Source organism: Protomyctophum parallelum (genome assembly GCF_964188405.1).
Source record: "Protomyctophum parallelum genome assembly, chromosome: 1".
In the NCBI taxonomy this organism is placed as follows: domain Eukaryota; kingdom Metazoa; phylum Chordata; class Actinopteri; order Myctophiformes; family Myctophidae; genus Protomyctophum; species Protomyctophum parallelum.
The window spans coordinates 77,451,095-77,472,496 of record NC_139697.1 but is presented as its reverse complement, the minus strand read 5'-3'; the positions used below and the strand labels follow the sequence as shown (position 1 = coordinate 77,472,496).

Sequence of the window (21,402 nt, the reverse complement as noted above, 5' to 3'; positions counted from 1 at the left end):
TTGGGTTCAGTTACCTTTTTGTCTCATGTGGCCAGACGATCAGAACTCTCCGCCTACTGATGCTGTGCGTCTGGTGGCATCTCATTTCACAAAACTCTCTGTAAAGTAACTAAGAGTACATTTACATTTACAATACTGAGTACATTTACTCAAGTAATACTGTACTTAAGTACAATTTTGATGTAATTTTACTTTACTTCTAAGGCAAATATTGTACTTTTACGTCACTACAATTAATATAATATTTGAAAACTTTGTAGATTTTTTATATTATTACAAAACACACACCCTTAAGCCCATTTTAAAGGCCATTGGGAAATAGCTGATCTACAAGCTCACACTGCATTACATGTACACAAGTTCATTTTGATACCAAAACCTTTGTACTTTTACTCAAGTAAATTGGAAGGCGGAGACCTCGGATCATCTGTCTATGCGAGACTACCATTTCAAATAGAAAGGAAGGACGTATGTCCTTTCTAGACAATTCTGCACGAATAATATTTTAATAATGCATGGATTTTATAAAGCACTTTTCAAGGTACCAAATCGCTTTACAAAACAGTGGCAATATTCTGTGAACTGTTGAGACATCATGACACAAGGATAAATAAACCCAAAGTAACTGAATCTTGAAACGGATATTTCTTTGGCTAAAGCACATGAGTAGAGCAACTCGGTGGTCAACAGTAGGAGATATGCTGACAATTCCCTCCCTCCCAGTGGAATTTTAAATTGAGTTGTTAGTCTTCCAAGTCAAAACCTGACTTGAGAATATAGTTAGATAATAAGCCTTTTAATGATGAGATATACTTTATTATCCCCAAAGGGCAATTGATGAGAATGAATGCCTTGGCATTGTTGTGCCACACATTCCTCACGTTCCTAGTCCCTCCCCTGCAAACATTGTAGGACGAGGGCCAGGCGTTTCCTTCAGCCAGCAGCCAGCTCAGGTGTGGTTGGTCTCAATCAGCCAATAGCTGCTCCACAATAGAGCGTTTTTTTCCAGGCTCCCTCCTCAAACCCAGTGTCTCCCAGCTCCACCATTCTACCCTCTCACCACTTCCAGGATTCCCCTCACATTCCCCACAGACCTCCCCAAGCATACGTTTTGTGAATAAATGTCCTTTTTTGCCCTTACTCCAGTCTCATGTGTCTTTGCGTTTGGGGTACGTCCCTGGCACATTTGGCTACGCAACATACGAGTCGAGCATTTCTGGTTAAAAAACGAATTCTTATAATTCAACTAGCCCAAGCCTCAACTGGTCAACACAACAAGGGTGGCGGTATATTGGCCGGTTAAAAGCAGAACAGTACTTCAATTTGTCATGCGTCTGCAATAACGTCTTTGATCACACACTGTAGTAGATTACATTATTTAGTCCCATTATTTAGTCCCATTATTTGTTATGCGGAAAGTGGAATGTTACTGACAGCTGCTTTTCGACAGGAAGACAGCATCGCATTGACATCTCATAACTTCAGGTCAAGCCGTGTCAAAACCACTTAAACCTTATTTACTTAGTTGACCTGGGGTCTAAAATTAGGCCCCCCCTCCTTTTTTTCTATCTCTACACCAAAATAATGTCTCCGCCCAAAATAACAATATCCAACCAAGCTGACGAGTGCCAACGCATGCCTATTGTGACATGCCTCGAATAGAGACATGAGAGGGTTTATGTGGTTAAACTGCAGGGGGTTCTTCGGACTTCCTATTCACAGCCTCCTCCTGCCACATACATTGATCTATTTACGGACTACTGCTTGAGTGTGTGTGTGTGTGTGTGTGTGTGTGTGTGTGTGTGTGTGTGTGTGTGTGTGTGTGTGTGTGTGTGTGTGTGTGTGTGTGTGTGTGTGTCGTGTGTGTGTGTGTGTGTGTGTGTGTGTGTGTGTGTGTGTGTGTGTGTGTGTGTGTACACTGTGTGTGTGTGTGTGTGTGTGTGTGTGTGTGTGTGTGTGTGTGTGTGTGTGTGTGTGAGTGTGAGTGTGAGTGTGTGTGTGTGTGTGTGTGTGTGTGTGTGTGTGTGTGTGTGTGTGTGTGTGTGTGTACACTGTGTGTGTGTGTGTGTGTGTGTGTGTGTGTGTGTGTGTGTGTGTGTGTGTGTGTGTGTGTGTGTGTGTGTGTGTGAGAGTGTGAGTGTGAGTGTGTGAGAGAGAGCACAGCACATGGCCTTAAGGGCCCACTATCAGTGTCATTTTAACACAGATGGCCACAGCGTCAGCGGGAAAGCCAGAGAGCGCGCAGGGGAGAGTAAGAGTGAATGTGTGCTGTCAGAGTCCGCTGTGAAACATTTCAACACTACAGACTGTGATATCATTTCAACACTACAGACTGTGATATCATTTCAACACTACAGACTGTGATATCATTTCAACACTACAGACTGTGATATCATTTCAACACTACAGACTGTGATATCATTTCAACACTACAGACTGTGATATCATTTCAACACTACAGACTGTGATATCATTTCAACACTACAGACTGTGATATCATTTCAACACTACAGACTGTGATATCATTTCAACACTACAGACTGTGATATCATTTCAACACTACAGACTGTGATATAACACTACAGACTGTGATATAACACTACAGACTGTGATATAACACTACAGACTGTGATATAACACTACAGACTGTGATATCACTACAGACTGTGATATCACTACAGACTGTGATATCGCATTCCTTTCCTTTCCCTGCTCCAAATACCAGTAAATGTTTATGTTACACTATATTATGCTGCAGTAACACCTGCTCAGCTGTAACACTACATGGAGTGTGGTATTCCTCCGCAATGTTTCTGGCTGTGTGTGTGTGTGTGTGTGTGTGTGTGTGTGTGTGTGTGCTCACCTCTTGTGTCCTCATCCTCAATGGTAGTATTGGTGCTCTCAGAGGATTCCTACAAGAACACAACAATAATAATGTCAAAATGTTTTATGATCTTTACAGTATAAGAAGATACAGATAAAAACACGCACGCACGCACGCGCACGCACGCACGCACACACACACACACACACACACACACACACACACACACACACACACACACACACACACACACACACACACACACACACACACACACACACACACACACACACACACACACACACACACACACATACATTTGTGAGTCCTACCTTGACTCCATCTGTCTTCTTGTTTCCTCCACTCTTTCCTCCTGATTGAGCGGAAGCGGCCAGGAATACAGACAGAAGTATGAGAGTGATAAAAAAAGGAATAAAGGCCCAAAAGAGGAAAGATGGCATGATGCCCACGTTCTCTCTCTCTCTGTGTGTGTGTGTGTGTGTGTGTGTGTGTGTGTGCTGATCGCCCCACAGGTTAAGTGTAACTTTTAAAAAATTGATCCGAGAGAGTTTGAAATTCAAAGTGAGGGATAAAATGATGCAGCCCCTAAAGGAAAACAAAATCTATTGTAAAATAGTGACGTTTTGTTCAAAGCTTCTTTTTCATGTCTTCACTTTTGTTACACAGCTTTTTACTGTTTGTGCTGAATGTTGAGTATGTGAGAACTGAAAAAAGTTCAATTTCAAAGGAAACAAAGCAAATTCATGTGGTAAACAATAATGTCCGTAGAAATGTAATATAATTTAATTAAAATAAAAGCAATTTGAAGAAGTAATCTTCAGTCTTCTTTGTGAGTTAAGGGTATACGATATATCCCAGTTTGAGTTTAGACAAAATCCAGGTTTGTTTTGGTTACATTCCCTTGTCGTTCTTGCATATTGTTTCTTCTTTGTGATGTTCTGAATCCTGTTTTCGCTTTTACTTCCTTTCTGATAAAAAAACCCACCTAATCCACTAACTCTAACCCTCCATAGAGTGTCATATCTCTCTCTCTCTCTCTCTCTCTCTCCCCCCTGCTTCTGTCTCGAGCTGCACACTGCCAAAGCAACAACAGAGACTCCCCATCAAAACAGGCAGACAGAAAAAAGAAAGGGCGGGGGAGAGAGAGAGAGAGAGAGAGAGAGAGAGAGAGAGAGAGAGAGAGAGAGAGAGAGAGAGAGGGAATTCCCAGCATGACATATAGTTCAGAGAAAGATAGAGAGGGAGGGAGAGAGTGACAACGCCAAATTTAGGACCAACAACTTGAGATATTGATAGGGCAAACAGCATAGGCACATTCCAAAACTTCAACTCACTCTCCCCTCCCTTCTACCTCGCCTCCTACTTCTCTTGCTCTCTTTCTAAACTTTTTTCATTATACTGTCTGGCAACAGGTTTGTCACAGACAGGTTCAATAGAACTGCTCGATACAAACTGGTGCAACCCGTTCTAGAACGGTGTTAAAAATAAACAATCACATACCAGATGTCAAGTAGAGAATAGTGTGGAAATATTATTATTTTGGTGAGAAACAGAGATTCAGCAATTAATCTGTAGCAGGATTATCTGAGAAAAGTAAAAGAAAATTCAAGTTCTGTTTGAAATGACTAATAATAACCCCTCACTCGTGCTCCCTGCCCTCTGGGTGGTTTCCCTGGGCTATCAATAGCTCTGGAATTGTGTGTGCACGTGCGCATACAAATGCGTGTGTGTGTGTGTGTGTGTGTGTGTGTGTGTGTGTGCGTGTGTGTGTATGTGTGTGTGCGTATGTGCGTGTGCTCATGTGTGTGTGCTCATGTGTGTGTGTGTGTGTGTGTGTGTGTGTGTGTGTGTGTGCGCGCACACGCACATGTATAACCCCTTCATGTCAGCTGTGATAACTCTATCCACGCGCACACACACACACACACACACACACACACACACACACACACACACACACACACACACACACACACACACACACACACACACACACACAGTGTAAGTATCTGGTGGTAAACTGTTAATTGTCCCCGAGTCCCTCTTAAGCCAGCAGATCTTCACTGGATCAGCAGTGCAGTCTGGGTGTTGGTTCTGGTGTGGACGTGTTTTGTTTACTAAATGAGATCTTCTTCAGGTCCCTGAAGATCCATAGATCATAATATGGTGCTGGTTCCAACTTTAATGTTGTATTATGCTTCAACCCACACAGCTGCTGCCCAAACCTGTATGGTTATAGCGTTTCTATAGCTTTGTTTAAATTACCTTGAATTCAAACTACGAAAAGGCAGGAAGGAAATAGAACCATGCAATCATTCTATCAGTCGTCAGTCATATCGAGTTCAGTTCAATGTTCCATGGTTTGTGTGTGTGTGTGTGTGTGTGTGTGTGTGTGTGTGTGCGTGGGGCAGCTGTTGCTGAATTTCCTAGCTGGGCAGTGGGCACACAGTCTCCAAACACAGATGGATGTTCCGTTCCTGTCCTCTTTCGTCTTCATTAAGAGCAAACTGCAATTAGCAGGGACTGCAACATCTCTGCCTTTCTGTTCCCTACCCCCCCCCCCCCCCCCCACCCCTATCCTTTCGTTAGCATTTTTGATGCCCATTCTTTATTTCTTTCCATGCAGTGCTCTCTTTAGCCTTCATGAATGTTTGAAAATAGGAACATAAATGTATTTGAAACCAGCCTGCAGGTCTGCTCAAAAGGAGATTAGATTGAATGGGGTGGGTTGGAGAGTGTTGATGCTTGATGCTGACTGCCTTCTCTTTTTGAGTGGTGCAACTACTCTTTGTGTGTCTCTGGCTGGCTGTGTCCCTGACTGTGTCCCTGACTGTGTCCCTGACTGTGTCCCTGGCTGTGTCCCTGCATGTGTCCGAGCACAAAAATAGTGTTTGGTTGTGCAGTCAATGTTGTGCAGCCTAACACACGCACGCACGCACGCACGCACGCACGCACGCACGCACGACAACAATCATGATAAAAAGCAGAAAAGTGACTGGATTCTTACCAGAGAAATTCCTAGTAGCCAGCATGGTGGTCAGAATGGCACCCTGAAAGAATGAAAGAAAGAAAGAAAGAAAGAAAGAAAGAAAGAAAGAAAGAAAGAAAGAAAGAAAGAAAGAAAGACACATTTCAGTCAATGGTTATATGATTAAAGTAATCATGCTAAATTCCTCAGTGTTCATTATCCGTTTGTAACTCTGAGAGTGTCCACATGTAAGCAGATGTTGTACTGAGAGTGTCCACATGTAAGCAGATGTTGTAACTCTGAGTGTCCACATGTAAGCAGATGTTGTAACTCTGAGAGTGTCCACATGTAAGCAGTTGTCGAGAAGCGTTTGTAACTCTGAGTGTCCACATGTAAGCAGATGTTGTAACTCTGAGTGTCCACATGTAAGCAGATGTCGAGAAGCGTTTGTAACTCTGAGTGTCCACATGTAAGCAGATGTTGAGAAGTGTTTGTAACTCTGAGAGTGTCCACATGTAAGCAGATGTTGAGAACAGTGGAAGCTCATCATGTTGTGTGTCAGACTGTGTACCTTCAGCTTTCGCCTGGCGTTGAATTTCTTGAGGCACTCAACCGTCTCCTGTCTGTGCATACAGGACGCTACGGTGGAACGATGCTAGGGGTGGAAAGACAAAGAGAGAACGATAGCCAGAGAGGGAGAGAGAGCAAGAGAAGTAAAAAGAAAGAGACGGATCAAGATCATATAACATCAATAATAATAATAATACAGTAACAACAAAAACAACAACAACAACAACATTACTGCCTCTTCACTGTAAATTATACACTAAAGTGTTAGTGATTAAGGTTAAGGTTAATGGTAGACCGTGTCCTTACAGAGATCCAGGGATGTTTCAGGGACTCGGCTGCTGTGATCCGCTTGGCTGGGTTGATGGTTAACATCTTATTAATCAGATCTTTGGCTTCAGGTGTTACGGTGTCCCATTCTGGAGAAGGAAACTAGGACGAGAAGACACGGAAGTAGAGGAGAGGGGAGACAGGGGGAGAAGAGAAGTAATATGGATCGATGGGGGGGAAGAATTAATTGGGTGTAACTCAACTTCGAGAAGAAGAAGGGACTTCCGCAGACACTTAGGAAGCTCCCATTTTATTAACTTTAATAAGGAAACCATTAAAACCAGTCTGTGACTAACATGCAACAAGTGTGTTTAAATACTCAACCAGTAGGCAGAGCAGAGCCACACTCAATCAAAAAGCAGAGCAGCTGCTATAGTGATTAACCACTTTAGACCGAACATAATTTGGGGTCGACCTCCAGTGTGGGGACCACTGTTCTAAGCCAGTGGTTCCCAAACGTTTTAGCCTGGCTGCAGTGACCCAAACTAAACCCAAACGTTTGAGCCTGGCTGTGACCCAAACTAAACCCAAACGTTTGAGCCTGGCTGTGACCCAAACTAAACCCAAACGTTTGAGCCTGGCTGTGACCCAAACGTTTTAGCCTGGCTGTGACCCAAACGTTTTAGCCTGGCTGTGACCTAAAAGAGAAATGAAACTAGTGAAAATAGAAGATCTACAAGCTCACAACGTGTCGATTCATGTGAGCTTGTAGATCGGCTATTTTCACTACTACTTATTTGTTTTCTAATGTATGGAATGTCTTTGATGTCTTTGCTTCTTTGATTTTCCTTGATTTCTTCAGGAAAAAATGTTTTTAATTCATGAAAGATTTTTTTAGGGGAATGTTTTTTTTTAATGTTTTGAAATAATAATAATAAAAAACTAAATGTAGGAAACAAAATAAATAAATAAAGGGACCCCATAACAATGTGTCCGTGATGCACAAATGGTTCCAGATCCAGTGTTTGGGAACCACTGTTCTTAAGCCATATTGGAGAGGAATGGTCCTGTTGACTTACATCATATGCTCCAGCCTTTATCTGCTGGTAGAGTCTGTGTTGGTCTTCATCCCAGAAGGGAGGATAGCCCACCAGCAAAATGTACAGAATCACACCTGTATGTGTTCACAGTTTCAATTAAAGTGTATAGAATAGAATAAAGCAGATTAAAGACAATTAACATGCTCACCCTGGTGTCCCCCCAAAAAAGTTTCATATTTTTCCACAGTTCTTTCCAAAAAATGTCTACATCTTTTGGAAAAAGTGTAACATTGGGCTTGTGATTAAATAGAATAAAATGTAAGATGTTTAATTACCATAGGCATACAGTATATAGAAATACAGATGTACTATTAAAGATGGACAGTTGTAATACAATAGATTTTAACAGCAGACATCTCACCACAGGCCCAAAGATCAACCGCCTTGCCATAAGGATCCTTCCTCAGAACCTCTGGAGATAGATAGCCTGGAGTCCCTGCAAAGCCTACACATGCACAGGACCATACTCACAACTTCGGCCATATATTGTATGTAAACAACATAGACCATTTTGCTGTTAATTACTTAACATTTTTGAGGTTGCAGTCGTGTATGTTTGTTAGATTGCCATGTTCTAGTAAGTCATTAAAATGCTATTGAACTAAACCTGAACAATTGCGTCAATGTCAGCTTAACAAACTGGACGGTTAATACTTAAATCAAACTTTTCAGACAGTTTTTGGCTAGACATTCCGAATTGATATGCACTTCAAAATGACAAAACCATGTCACGTCACGTCACGTCACAATCAACTGAACATGATCTCATGTAAACATGCCGGATTTGATATTTGATATATTCATATACTAACTTGCCCATCAGCCACTTTTGCAACATATTTTTTGAAATGTTCAAAGACTGGGCAAATTTAATTTCCCTTGGGATTTTGTTCCAATCCTCCACGCCTGTATATTTAAATGAGCTTCTACCTACCTTATGGCTTAGGTTTGGTGGTTTAAGATCAGCTACACTAGCCCTTGTGTTCAAACTATGGAACTGGTTAACATACGGGAAGTAACCTTTAAAATATTTTGGGCATTGTTCTTTTAAAGTTTTATAGACCATAATGAGTGAATCAGTTGTTGTATTCTGCCTTCCACTGGGAGCCAATTTAATTCTCTAAAATGGTTAACGTCAATGTGGGTTCTTGGGGAGAGATAAAGGACTACCCTCATTAGTTTATTTTGTGATGTCTGTAGTTTTTGGTATTTTTAGATAAGCTGCTGTTCCAGGTTAGGCAGGTATAATAAAAGAGACATTGTACTAATGCTGAGGCCAGTGTCCTCATATCTAGAAATTTGGCAATCCTAGCTAGGAAGTTGGTTACCTCTCTTAAGTTGTGCTTGGAAGCAAAAACAATACGTTCAGATTTACCCAAATGCAATCCCCACATCAAACACTGCGATAGCAACAGACCACACTGGTAGAAACTGACGTCTCATATCAAAGATATGGAATAAATGCTCCAACTGCTTTCCATAGTGGTGATGGTGGTGGTGGTGGTGGTGGTGGTGGCAGTAAATATGACTTACCAAACCATGCTTGCTGATCACCCTCCACTTCTATGGCCAAGCCAAAGTCAGCCAGTTTGACAGCAGCCCCTTTCGATTTGGAAGCCAGCAGCAAGTTCTCTGGCTGTGGAGATTAAAGGACAATAGCATATCACTTCACGGGGGAGAGGTGCAGGTGATGATATTATAACAATGGACGTTGGATAATATTTAGTAGGTTTACATGCTCGTCACTGTCCGGTAGAAACCAGCTATGTCCATTTTTCAGGGTTTTTTTATATTATTGTTTTGTCATAGCAGACAGTGCTACCTTTAGGTCTCTGTGAACGACTCCCATCTGATGACAATGAAGCACCGCCTCCAGAATCTGTTGGATACAATGGCTGGAGAAAGAAGGCAAATTATACCACAGGTAGTTTTGAGGAAGCAATCTCATTGGTTGAAATAGCTCTACGCATGCTTCAAACGAGCATCACCGCACACCTAATCAAAACATAATAAAACAGCTGTATTGGGCAGTCCCCGCAGGCAGTGGCTACTAGCTAAGCTAGGTGTTTAACACAGGACATTTTCGGTCGTAGTGGCTATACAGCTGTCATTATAAAATTATGATTTATTTTATTGAATATCTTAGTTATAATGAAATTGAGTTGACATGTTACGCAATTAAGGTAACGCACACCCTCTCGTGTAATATTGGATTGCTTAAATAAAGCTTTGTGGTAACAATGACAATGGACTGTAAAATGATGTAGATAAAGTTGAAATTGAAGTTTTCTTGTAAGTTTTCATTATGGTTCATATTAGCAAGTGTACACTCATGCCATTGCCATGGTGACAGGACTTGTTTAGCTGCAAAACACAGATATACAGTCAGTGGGTGTTTGGGATTAAAGGCCAATGTACATTTGAGATCTGCTGTTAGAAAGTAAAATAATATTTTACTTTCTAACAGCAGATGCACTTTCCACAAACTTTAGCTTAGTGAAGTAATGGGATTTTATTAACACCAATCAGCAAAGGCCTTAAAAAGTTGTGGACATTCATGGTTGAAAAAAATCATGCAAAAATGTATATTACATTGATTTGCAAAAATTTATATTACATTGATTTGCAAAAATGTATATTACATTGATTTGGATTTGATTTTAGGAGTGAAATTGTAAATTCATTTTGACCAAAAGTCGAAACAACAACAACATACTAATAAGAATCAGAATACTACTACCGGTACTACTACTACTACTACTACTACTACTACTACTACTACTAATAATAATAATAATAATAATAATAATAATAATAATAATACTACTACTAATACTACTAATAATAATAATACTACTACTACTAATAATAATAATAATAATAATATTATTATTATTATTATTATTATTACTATTATTATTATAATAATAATAGCACTTCAACAAAATATTGTCCAGTTACTGTAAATACAGTATACCATTCATCAGATGTGGATGGTTGAATGGATGAAAGGGTGAATCAAGTGGATGGATGGATGGATGCATGCATGGACGGACGGACGGATGGATGGATGGATGGAAGAATAATTGACGGACAGTGGATGAGAAAGAGTTTTTTCAACCTTGCGTCAGCTTCACTGTAGTATTCCCTGGCCACAATGTCCTCAAATAACTCTCCGCCTGTTACTCTGAGAGAGAGAGAGAGAGAGAGAGAGAGAGAGAGAGAGAGAGAGAGAGCGAGAGAGAGAGAGAGAGAGAGAGAGAGAGCGAGAGAGAGAGAGAGAGAGAGAGAGAGAGAGAGAGAGAGGGAGACAGAGGGAGAATTCGGAAAAAGTAACGAGAAAAACAAATAATTCAAGAAATGTCAGCCATTAAGATTTATTTTTAGGACATACATAGACAAGACAAGACATCAAACCAAACCTCTGTCACATGGTCAGCACAGCAAAGCGCCACGAACACTTACAATATATTATACAATACACAACACTTACAATATATTATACAATACAATATACATACATACATACATACATACATACATACATACATACATACACACACACACACACACACACACACACACACACACACACACACACACACACACACACACACACACACACACACACACACACACACACACACACAGTGCAATAGAACTCACAGGTCGAATATGAGGTAATGGTGTCCCTCTTCAGAAATACTGTCGTGTAGACGGACTAAAAGGAAGGAGGAAATAGTGTAAAAAGAAGGAAAGAACAGAAAGGATAAAGATACACACTAAAACCCTGAATGTTCATTTAACAATGATTACAAATATTTAATGATCACAGAGTTTACTGTGTGTAACAGTGTACATATCGTGATGAGCATTGACCACTTTTGGTTCTCTATACTGTAGTATACCGGCAGTACTTAGACTGGAGACCGCTCACTAGAGAAAAATAGAGGCTTAGGCGTGACAAACAGAAAAGTCCTATTTGATTGCATTAAACAACGTTAAACTCACTTTGCCACTCACTTTGCCTCTCACTATATATGTATAGAGGGATACATCAGAATAATACTATAGAATAGTTACCGGTAATATAATACAATACAATAGTAGTCCAGGCAAAATAGCATTTCCAGACAGACTAATTAAAAGAGATTTTTTTTCACCATAGATCATCTCTATGAGGTGTCTAGAACAACATACTAAAAGTCCTAAGAAATCCTAGATGCGGAAATATGTTTAATTCTCATCAATTCAAGATGTGTGCTAATACCTCGAGAAAACACCCTAATGGGCTTTTTTTTTTTCTTTTGTCCTATCACAATGAATCTTTCCACAATGAATCTTAACATGAAAACTAAACTTTTTTGTATTACAAGTTTCTCTGAAACTTAATTTGAATATGCAAATTAGCTTAATATATATTGAATATGCCCACATTTGCATATCACGGAAATTACTTTTCCCCAAAATGTATAATATTTACATTGTTGTTTGTTAATGATATCAAACACACTGATCAGACTTTCATGAACCATTTCATCGAAATATTGTGACTTCATAGAATAAAAAAAACACCATTCATATGTATGACAAATGCATAAATCCGTCAAATCTTCCTCCAACCATCCTACTGCTAATGGTTGATGGCAATGCTGCTTTTGGACTGGCCTCTAACCTGAAACCTGCCGGGCTTGGTTGTACCTACCGGGGGCATAACCCCCACCAGCAGTGTCTCAGTCCATCCCAGTCTTCTTGTTCCTGTACTCTGCAGACACGCCTGAAGCTGTTGCAGGCCATCTCCCACCTCCAGGTAGACTCCATCACACATCTCCCACCTCCAGGTAGACTCCATCACACAGCTCTGTCTCCTCCAGGTAGACTCCATCACACATCTCCCACCTCCAGGTAGACTCCATCACACAGCTCTGTCTCCTCCAGGTAGACTCCATCACACAGCTCTTTCTCCTCCAGGTAGACTACATCACACATCTCCCACCTCCAGGTAGACTCCATCACACAGCTCTGTCTCCTCCAGGTAGACTCCATCACACAGCTCTGTCTCCTCCAGGTAGACTCCATCACACATCTCCCACCTCCAGGTAGACTCCATCACACAGCTGTCTCCTCCAGGTAGACTCCATCACACATCTCCCACCTCCAGGTAGACTCCATCACACAGCTCTGTCTCCTCCAGGTAGACTCCATCACACAGCTCTGTCTCCTCCAGGTAGACTCCATCACACAGCTCTGTCACCTCCAGGTAGACTCCATCACACAGCTCTGTCACCTCCAGGTAGACTCCATCACACAGCTCTGTCACCTCCAGGTAGACTCCATCACACAGCTCTGTCTCCTCCAGGTAGACTCCATCACACAGCTCTGTCTCCTCCAGGTAGACCCCATCACACAGCTCTCCCACCTCCAGGTAGACTCCATCACACAGCTCTGTCTCCTCCAGGTAGACTCCATCACACAGCTCTGTCTCCTCCAGGTAGACTCCATCACACAGCTCTGTCTCCTCCAGGTAGACTCCATCACACGGCTCTGTCACCTCCAGGTAGACTCCATCACACAGCTCTGTCACCTCCAGGTAGACTCCATCACACAGCTCTGTCACCTCCAGGTAGACTCCATCACACAGCTCTGTCACCTCCAGGTAGACTCCATCACACAGCTCTGTCTCCTCCAGGTAGACTCCATCACACAGCTCTCCCACCTCCAGGTAGACTCCATCACACAGCTCTGTCTCCTCCAGGTAGACTCCATCACACAGCTCTGTCACCTCCAGGTAGACTCCATCACACAGCTCTCCCACCTCCAGGTAGACTCCATCACACAGCTCTGTCTCCTCCAGGTAGACTCCATCACACAGCTCTGTCACCTCCAGGTAGACTCCATCACACAGCTCTCCCACCTCCAGGTAGACTCCATCACACAGCTCTGTCACCTCCAGGTAGACTCCATCACACAGCTCTGTCTCCTCCAGGTAGACTCCATCACACAGCTCTGTCACCTCCAGGTAGACTCCATCACACAGCTCTGTCTCCTCCAGGTAGACTCCATCACACAGCTCTCCCACCTCCAGGTAGACTCCATCACACAGCTCTGTCACCTCCAGGTAGACTCCATCACACAGCTCTGTCTCACACAGCTCTGTCTCCTCCAGGTAGACTCCATCACACAGCTCTGTCTCCTCCAGGTAGACTCCATCACACAGCTCTGTCACCTCCAGGTAGACTCCATCACACAGCTCTGTCGCTACAATTATGTTGTGTGTTTCCTACTCCTTAAAGGTTTCACATGTGACATTAATTCATTTATTTTTAATGTCACAATGACACAATCCCTTTAATGTTTTGCAAATTCATCCATCCATTCATCTTCATCCGCTCATCCGAAGTCGGGTTGCAGAGAGTTCCAGACTTCTCTTTCCTGGGCCACGTTAGCAGGGGAACCTCCCCTGTTGTTGCTACCTTGTCGTGGTGGTGAGGCTTGTGTGCCTCTGTGACCCTGAGGACTATACCGGTGGGGGTTATGCCCCCGGTAGGTACAACCAAGCCCGGCAGGTTTCAGGTTAGAGGCCAGTCCAAAAGCAGCATTGCCATCAACCATTAGCAGTAGGATGGTTGGAGGAAGATTTGACGGATTTATGCATTTGTCATACATATGAATGGTGTTTTTGATGTTATTCTATGAAGTCACAATATTTAGATGAAATGGTTCATGAAATACTGATCAGTGTGTTTGATATCATTAACAAACAACAATGTAAATATTATACATTTTGGGGAAAAGTAATTTTCGTGATATGCAAATGTGGGCATATTCAATATATATTAAGCTAATTTGCATATTCAAATTAAGTTTTAGAGAAACTTGTAATACAAAAAAGTTTAGTTTTCATGTTAAGATTCATTGTGGAAAGTTTCATTGTGATAGGACAAAAGAAAAAAAAAAGCCTATTAGTGTGTTTAGTTTTCTCGAGGTATTAGCACACATCTTGAATTGATGAGAATTAAACATATTTCCGCATCTAGGATTTCTTAGGACTTTTAGTATGTTATTCTAGACACCTCATAGAAATGATATCTGTTGAAAAAAATTCTCTTTTAATTAATCTGACTTTTGGGTCTAAAATGGGCTAGATTGCCTGGCCTATAGGGACATTTTCAGACTCGATGGTGTCGAGTGCACAAAATAACCCATGTCCTTAGATCTGCTTTTTGGCACATGACACCATTATACGACAAAGTGTAAACTGGGCTTAATTAGTTGCAATTACAAAGGAAAGCTGTTCCCTGTTTTGCCATTCTCCTAAAGCTGTCTCATGAGAATCTACATTTTACACTCTAGTCTTCTGTTTCGCACATAATCATTCCAGGAAGTATTTCATGCAAGCAGCTGGTACCGAGGCAATTTACTTCTGCTCATTACTGATCATTACTTTCTTTTGGCTGCAAACATAAAAAATGCGAGAAATGGTGTAGGATGTAGGATTGTAAAGCAAAGACTATAGTGGTTCTCAAGTGTTATAATTTCAAGGACACTTAACACTCTGAGAGTGTACGAATGGAATCAAATGGGCGCTTACGGCGATTACCGGCGACTATACCGGCGATAGCAGCGAACGGGCGATGGTTGTAAAATGGGCGGGGCAACGTCGCCCGAAAATATAAAAATAATTCATCTTTTCGGGCGATGACGGGCGATTGGGCGATGTGTCGGCCGATGTTCGCCCGCTGTTTAAACGTCCATCTGGAACCCTCTCAAGGAACACGGAGGTTCCCCCATGGACTAAGCACTGGATTAAACTGATTAACAGAATAAAGAGTGTTTTAAAAAATGTTGTAATTGAAGTTGTTGAATTGAAATTGTCTTATTTGTTGTTTCACAAATAATTAAATAAGTGGAAATTGGAATTGGATACTTTATGGAACATATCCTGTTCTATGTTAACAGCAATACTGTTCTGTATAAATGATAGAACTAGACATCCATGCAGATTACAGAACACAAGCACGCACGCACATATGCACGCATGCACGCACACACACACACACACACACACCAAACCCCACTGCTAATACAGTGTTAAGTACAGTGTGTAGGAGTGCTTTTGTTCTTTCAGAGAGTGGAAAGCGGGGAGGGGGCAGGTACATAATATATATATGCTAGATACATACCAATGTCTGTTGGGGAGCTTACACACAGGTCTGTGTGTGTGTGTGTGTGTGTGTGTGTGTGTGTGTGTGTGTGTGTGTGTGTGTGTGCGTATGAATCTGTGTGTGGGAGGACTGAGGGTATCAGTGCCTTTACTTAAGTAGACTGTTGCTTAGCAACACACACACACACACACACACACACAGACACACACACGCGCGCGCACACTCACGCACGCACGCACCATCAGAATGTTTCATAGTGTTATGTAAAACCTGGAAACATTTGTTGAGCTGTTTCCAAAACAATTCCTGGCACTGCCCCATGATGGAAGCCAATCAATCACATGTGATGATGTGCTGTGATTGGCCACTTATGGCCAAGTGAGGTTTGTCTGTCTGTCTGTCTGTTCTAAATGGAATCTGATTTAAGATTAACTTTTTTTTCTCTTTCTCAATAGATTCATGCAAAGTGTTGGTGATTAACACAGACACAATTGTTTCTAGTTCAGCGCTTCCCAACCTTTTCTGGATCAGGGCCACTTGACAGTGTCAAAACGTTATATTGGCAGCCAAGTCTATGGACTTTAATGTTTGTTTAGGGCAGTAAACGACGACGTAAGACATCATATGGCCAATATAAATACATCATGCGCTCCTCATTTCACACGTGAAGTGTGATTGTTTTTTTTTTAATCTCAAGTCATAACACCCTGTGATGCAACACGTTGAGAGCTTGTACATATGCTATTATGACATATTTTGAAAACATTTTAAGCATAACATTTTGGATTTGGGGCTTCATGAATGCTCATCGCTGGGATTTTAGACATGGAATTGAAATAACTTTGCTTGCAACATATTTTTGTGTGCATAAAGACATCATTCCTGTAGGTACGACACACACACACACACGCACACACGCACACACACACACACACACACACACACACACACACACACACACACACACACACACACACACACACACACACACACACACACACACACACACACACACACACACACACGCACACAAGTGTGCATGAACCGCAGGTTCAGCTCGAGTAGGTGGGAAGCACAGTGAAATGAAATAAATCATCACTGTTAATTTAACTCTGAGTGTGTACCAATGGAACCACACACGCATGCGCACTCACACACAAACACACACATGCACACAAACGCACAAAAACGCACGCACGCACGCACACACACACACACACACACACACACACACACACACACACACACACACACACACACACACACACACACACACACACACAACCTCAGGTTCAGTTTGAGTAGGTGGAAAGCAGCCACACTATGAAATCAGTATTCATTAAACTCTGAGTGTACAAATGGAACCAAATTAATTCGTAAAGGTTCCATTTGTATACACTGTTATATACATTCAGAGGTTTACAGTGGGTGGGAGCTATATATCCTTCCTTCCTTCCTTCCTTCCTTCCTTGATTGATTGATTGATTGAAGTATTTATTAACAGATTGGAGAATTACAGTACATTTCAAGCACAACTCAATACAAAACTGTTAACTGTGGACGACACCATAAAACCCACTTAAAGACCACATGGGCTCCCATATAGTTAGCCCACCTGGCTCCCATATAGTTAGCCTACCTAGTCTAAACCATATGGGACCCACTTGAGGCCCATATAGTTCAGCCCACCTTGAAACCATATGGGACCCATGTCAGCCCCACAGAAATTGTCACGATGGGCCCACCTAGGGCCCAGGTAGAACCCACTTAAAACCCACATGGACAAGCGCAGTATAGGACCCACTTGGGTCCCACATAAAAACGCCTAGTTGGGGCCCACCTAAGTCCCAGATAGAACCCACTTAAAGCCCAAAAAACATACAGTGAGGGGAAAAGGGGTAGGTGGGGGCCAGTTTCGAATTGCAGCCGTCCGTAGGTGCCCTTTGAGAGCGGTTTTCAAGGGATTCACATGTCCTTTTTTTTGTCAAATATGTTTTTATTGAACAGATTATAAATTATTACAAACATTATGATATGAAACTTTTTTTATGAAACAAAATGAAAGAAAAAAAAGAAAAAAAAGAGAAAGAAATCCCTTAACCCTCCCACCCATACTGCTCAGTGACACTGCATACTATATAATAAGATTATAGAAAGCTCATGGAAAACATCTGAAAAGAAAATGGCGTACAGTCAACCATATCAATGGTATCCTGTCTATTAATTGTTTCTACTCAGGTAATGGACAAGGGGCAGCCAAACCTTATCAAACTGTCTCTCCCTGTTTCTCAGGAAATACGGGATTCACATGTCTTAATGACTGTTGGTAGGGCGTTCCACATTTTGGTGGCATACTGTAGGAGTGAAATTAATTTAGTCCCTTGTTTGTGTCGAATCTGGGTTGCACATGGTACTTTGTTGAACTCCCTCTGGTGTTGTGGGTGTGGACTTTGTTGCGAACGCAGTGATTGCGAATGCAGTGAGCACTAACTATGAGACCCTGCAGATCATGTCTGTGTGTCTGTCCCGCTGTGACACCACCTGCCCGCCACCAGAGGGCGCAGCTGTAGCACACACACACACACACACACACACACACACACACACACACACACACACACACACAGCGTTCGCTTCCCGCGTTTGTGCGTCTTACTTGTAGACATTAAAGCAGAAATAACAGGAATTTTAAACAATTTTTTATATTTAATATTATTAATATATTATATTATTATTATTATTATGTCCCTCAAAGTTATTTCTAATTGTTTGAGCCTCAATCACATCTCTGATATAACCAGACCTTCTTTCTGGACTTTGAAAGCAGTTTTAGCTGCAGTACCACAATGTCCTGAGGTGGTGGGGGTGCTGATATGCAGATTATTTAATATTTAAGTCATTATAATACGTCTAGATACAACCACGCTTGTTTCCATTTCATGCCAGCTTGGAAAATCAACAATGGTGGACATTGTAAACAAAGTGGAAATGCAAATTTGCAACTGAAGACTGAAGAAGCGGAGGAATTATACAAAGTAGGGTGACATTGATGACATCACGATGAGGACAAAATCAGTTGCGCTGTTCCTGAGAGCAATTTCCATTAAAGCACCTGATATGATATGGACGCGTGTGAAGAAGATGTTGGCTACATCAAGCTTGTCATTCAAGGGTGTCATTCGATTTAATGTTTATGTTTGTAAACCTGGTTTTTAGTTTCTGACCGCAGCCTAGTTGGTTGTTTAGTAGCTTCCAGAGCTCCCAAGGATTGTTTTTGTTTTCCTCTGCTTTATCATTGATACAGTTTCTTTTTGCGGATTTGATCAGCATTTTTTGTCTGGCTTTCATTGCAGTCATTAGGCCTATGTACGAATTCATCCATGGCTCCGAGCGTGTTTTGACCCTGATGGTTCTCAAAGGAGCCATGTTGTTTAGTACTGATGTAAAATTGGTTTTGAAGCCAAGCCATGCTTCTTCGACCTAGTGTGCTCCTGAGCACCACATTCTCCAGTTCCAGTTTAAAGGCACCTTCTTAAAATAAATTGTGTTATGGAACATAACCTAGCTGTGAAGCTGTTCACATAAAGTTTACCTAACTTTGCTACTACAGGGAAAACATGCACATGTATATGTTACTATTTTATAAAAAGAATGTTGCCCTTTGAATGCTATTTCTTGCACTCAAACCCTTTGTTTGCTGTGCTTGCTGTGTTTTTGTTGTTTGAATGCTATCTATATGCTGCTGCATTGTCTGTAAGGAAGCCAAACTAAAATAAGTTTACGTACCTGTACACAAGATGTAACAATAAAGTACAACCTTGAACCCTTGAACCTTCCTTCCTTCCTTCCTTCCTTCCTTCCTTCCTTCCTTCCTTCCTTCCTTCCTTCCTTCCTTCCTTCCTTCCTTCCTTCCTTCCTTCCTTCCTTCCTTCCTTCCTTCCTTCCTTCCTTCCTTCCTTCCTGCCTCTCCATCTCTCATGTGTCTCTAATGTCTTGGTATGAATTAGTCATTATGGTCTGGTTGCCATTGGTAACGGTTCCATAATTAATCGTCATCCATTTTTAATCAAATCTGAAAGAGCAATCTGTGTGTTGTACTGTAGTACAGTATCTAAATCAAAACACCACGGTGTACAGTTTTACACTTTCATATAACTTAAATATGGCCCATCGACAAAACAAGCCATCATCTAATCTTGATTTGAAGAAATGGATGTGTTGATTTAACTGTAAAGTGTGTGTGCGGTTCAGAACTGTGATGGCTTGATATTGATACCGTGGAATATCTAAACCAGTGATTCTCAAAGCAGGGTCTGGGGAGGGTCCTTGATGGGGTCCCAGGGGATCCGTAGCAAAATGAGGAACAGTTACAGTCTACAATAGGCTACATGCTCACAACATTTACAATAGGCTACATGCTCACAACATTTCGTGATGAGACATTTTAGCCGTGAGGCCACAAACCTTTTGACATTAGTTTAATTTCCTTCTACACGCTGACTGACAAATGTAAAGTAGCGCTTGTATATCTATGACTCTGCCAGCATTGTCTTAGGGATTTTAGAGTCTGAGTAAATGACAGATCACTATTTATTTTGGTACAGATTCATGATTATACTGTATATGTTGATGCTGGTCCGCTATAAGTATATTTGTAGTCTAAAATGTATAGGCTATGTATACAAACTGATGTAGATACATTCATACTCAAATACTCATTTTTTGTCATAAAGCGCAGTCATTCCATGAAGTATAAATGAACTTTCAATTCAAGAACTCACCTATGTTGGAATGCTTGAGTAGACGACAGATCCGAGCCTCACGGTCCAACTTCTGATGGTCTGCATCATTGCATGAACAACAACAAAGCAGGAAGTCAGGAAAAGAATAGGCCTACACATAAACATAAACATAAACAAACTTTATTATCCCTCTTATTACACAGTCAAAGCCATCCAATTAGAGCTGTGGCAGGCGGCCCGCGCTCGTACACTTCCTGATTGGATATGAAACACATCAATCATCTGCAGCTGCAGGCACCTTCATGAGAAACACATTACATGCCTGATTTATACTTTTGTCGCCTGGCGGTGGCGTGCAAAATAGCAGATCCACAAGCCTGCAACGCATCACACACACGGCGCGTTGTGGGTTTGTGGATCTGCTATTTCTGGTGCACACCACCGGAGTACGACAGAGTCATAGATAGTCATTACTGAGAATGAGATCATTATTGAGGAGAGGGGGGAGGAGAGAAAGGCAGACTTAAGTGCTGCATTGTATCCCTGAAGAAACACTGGTAGTTGTTTATTAAATCAAACTTTCTTGCATTGTGGCTACGACGACTATAGGCCTATGCACCAGCTTTCCTTCTGAAGCATTTGAACACAATATGTTTGTTTTTAACATTTGTAATTTTGTATTATGTTGGGCCACAATTCATTTCAGATTATTGTTTTAATTGTAGGGAGAATAGTTACATACGGT

The 21,402-nt window shown here is 41.6% G+C and overlaps 1 protein-coding gene across 1 annotated transcript in view; it reads right to left on the bottom strand.

Annotated features, from left to right (window-relative positions):
* The window catches only part of camk2a (calcium/calmodulin-dependent protein kinase II alpha), a gene marked incomplete at its 5' end in the record, with an annotated part of 37,812 nt that overhangs the window by 9,084 nt on the left and 7,326 nt on the right, over positions 1-21,402 (bottom strand). The window contains 12 exons of the mRNA XM_083763692.1: positions 2,864-2,912; positions 3,157-3,197; positions 5,853-5,895; positions 6,385-6,468; positions 6,690-6,812; positions 7,730-7,824; positions 8,112-8,195; positions 9,284-9,386; positions 9,573-9,645; positions 10,872-10,937; positions 11,417-11,471; positions 20,697-20,756. Coding sequence (XP_083619818.1) covers positions 2,864-2,912; positions 3,157-3,197; positions 5,853-5,895; positions 6,385-6,468; positions 6,690-6,812; positions 7,730-7,824; positions 8,112-8,195; positions 9,284-9,386; positions 9,573-9,645; positions 10,872-10,937; positions 11,417-11,471; positions 20,697-20,756 — 876 coding nt within the window. The remainder of the gene's footprint in view (positions 1-2,863; positions 2,913-3,156; positions 3,198-5,852; positions 5,896-6,384; positions 6,469-6,689; positions 6,813-7,729; positions 7,825-8,111; positions 8,196-9,283; positions 9,387-9,572; positions 9,646-10,871; positions 10,938-11,416; positions 11,472-20,696; positions 20,757-21,402) is intronic.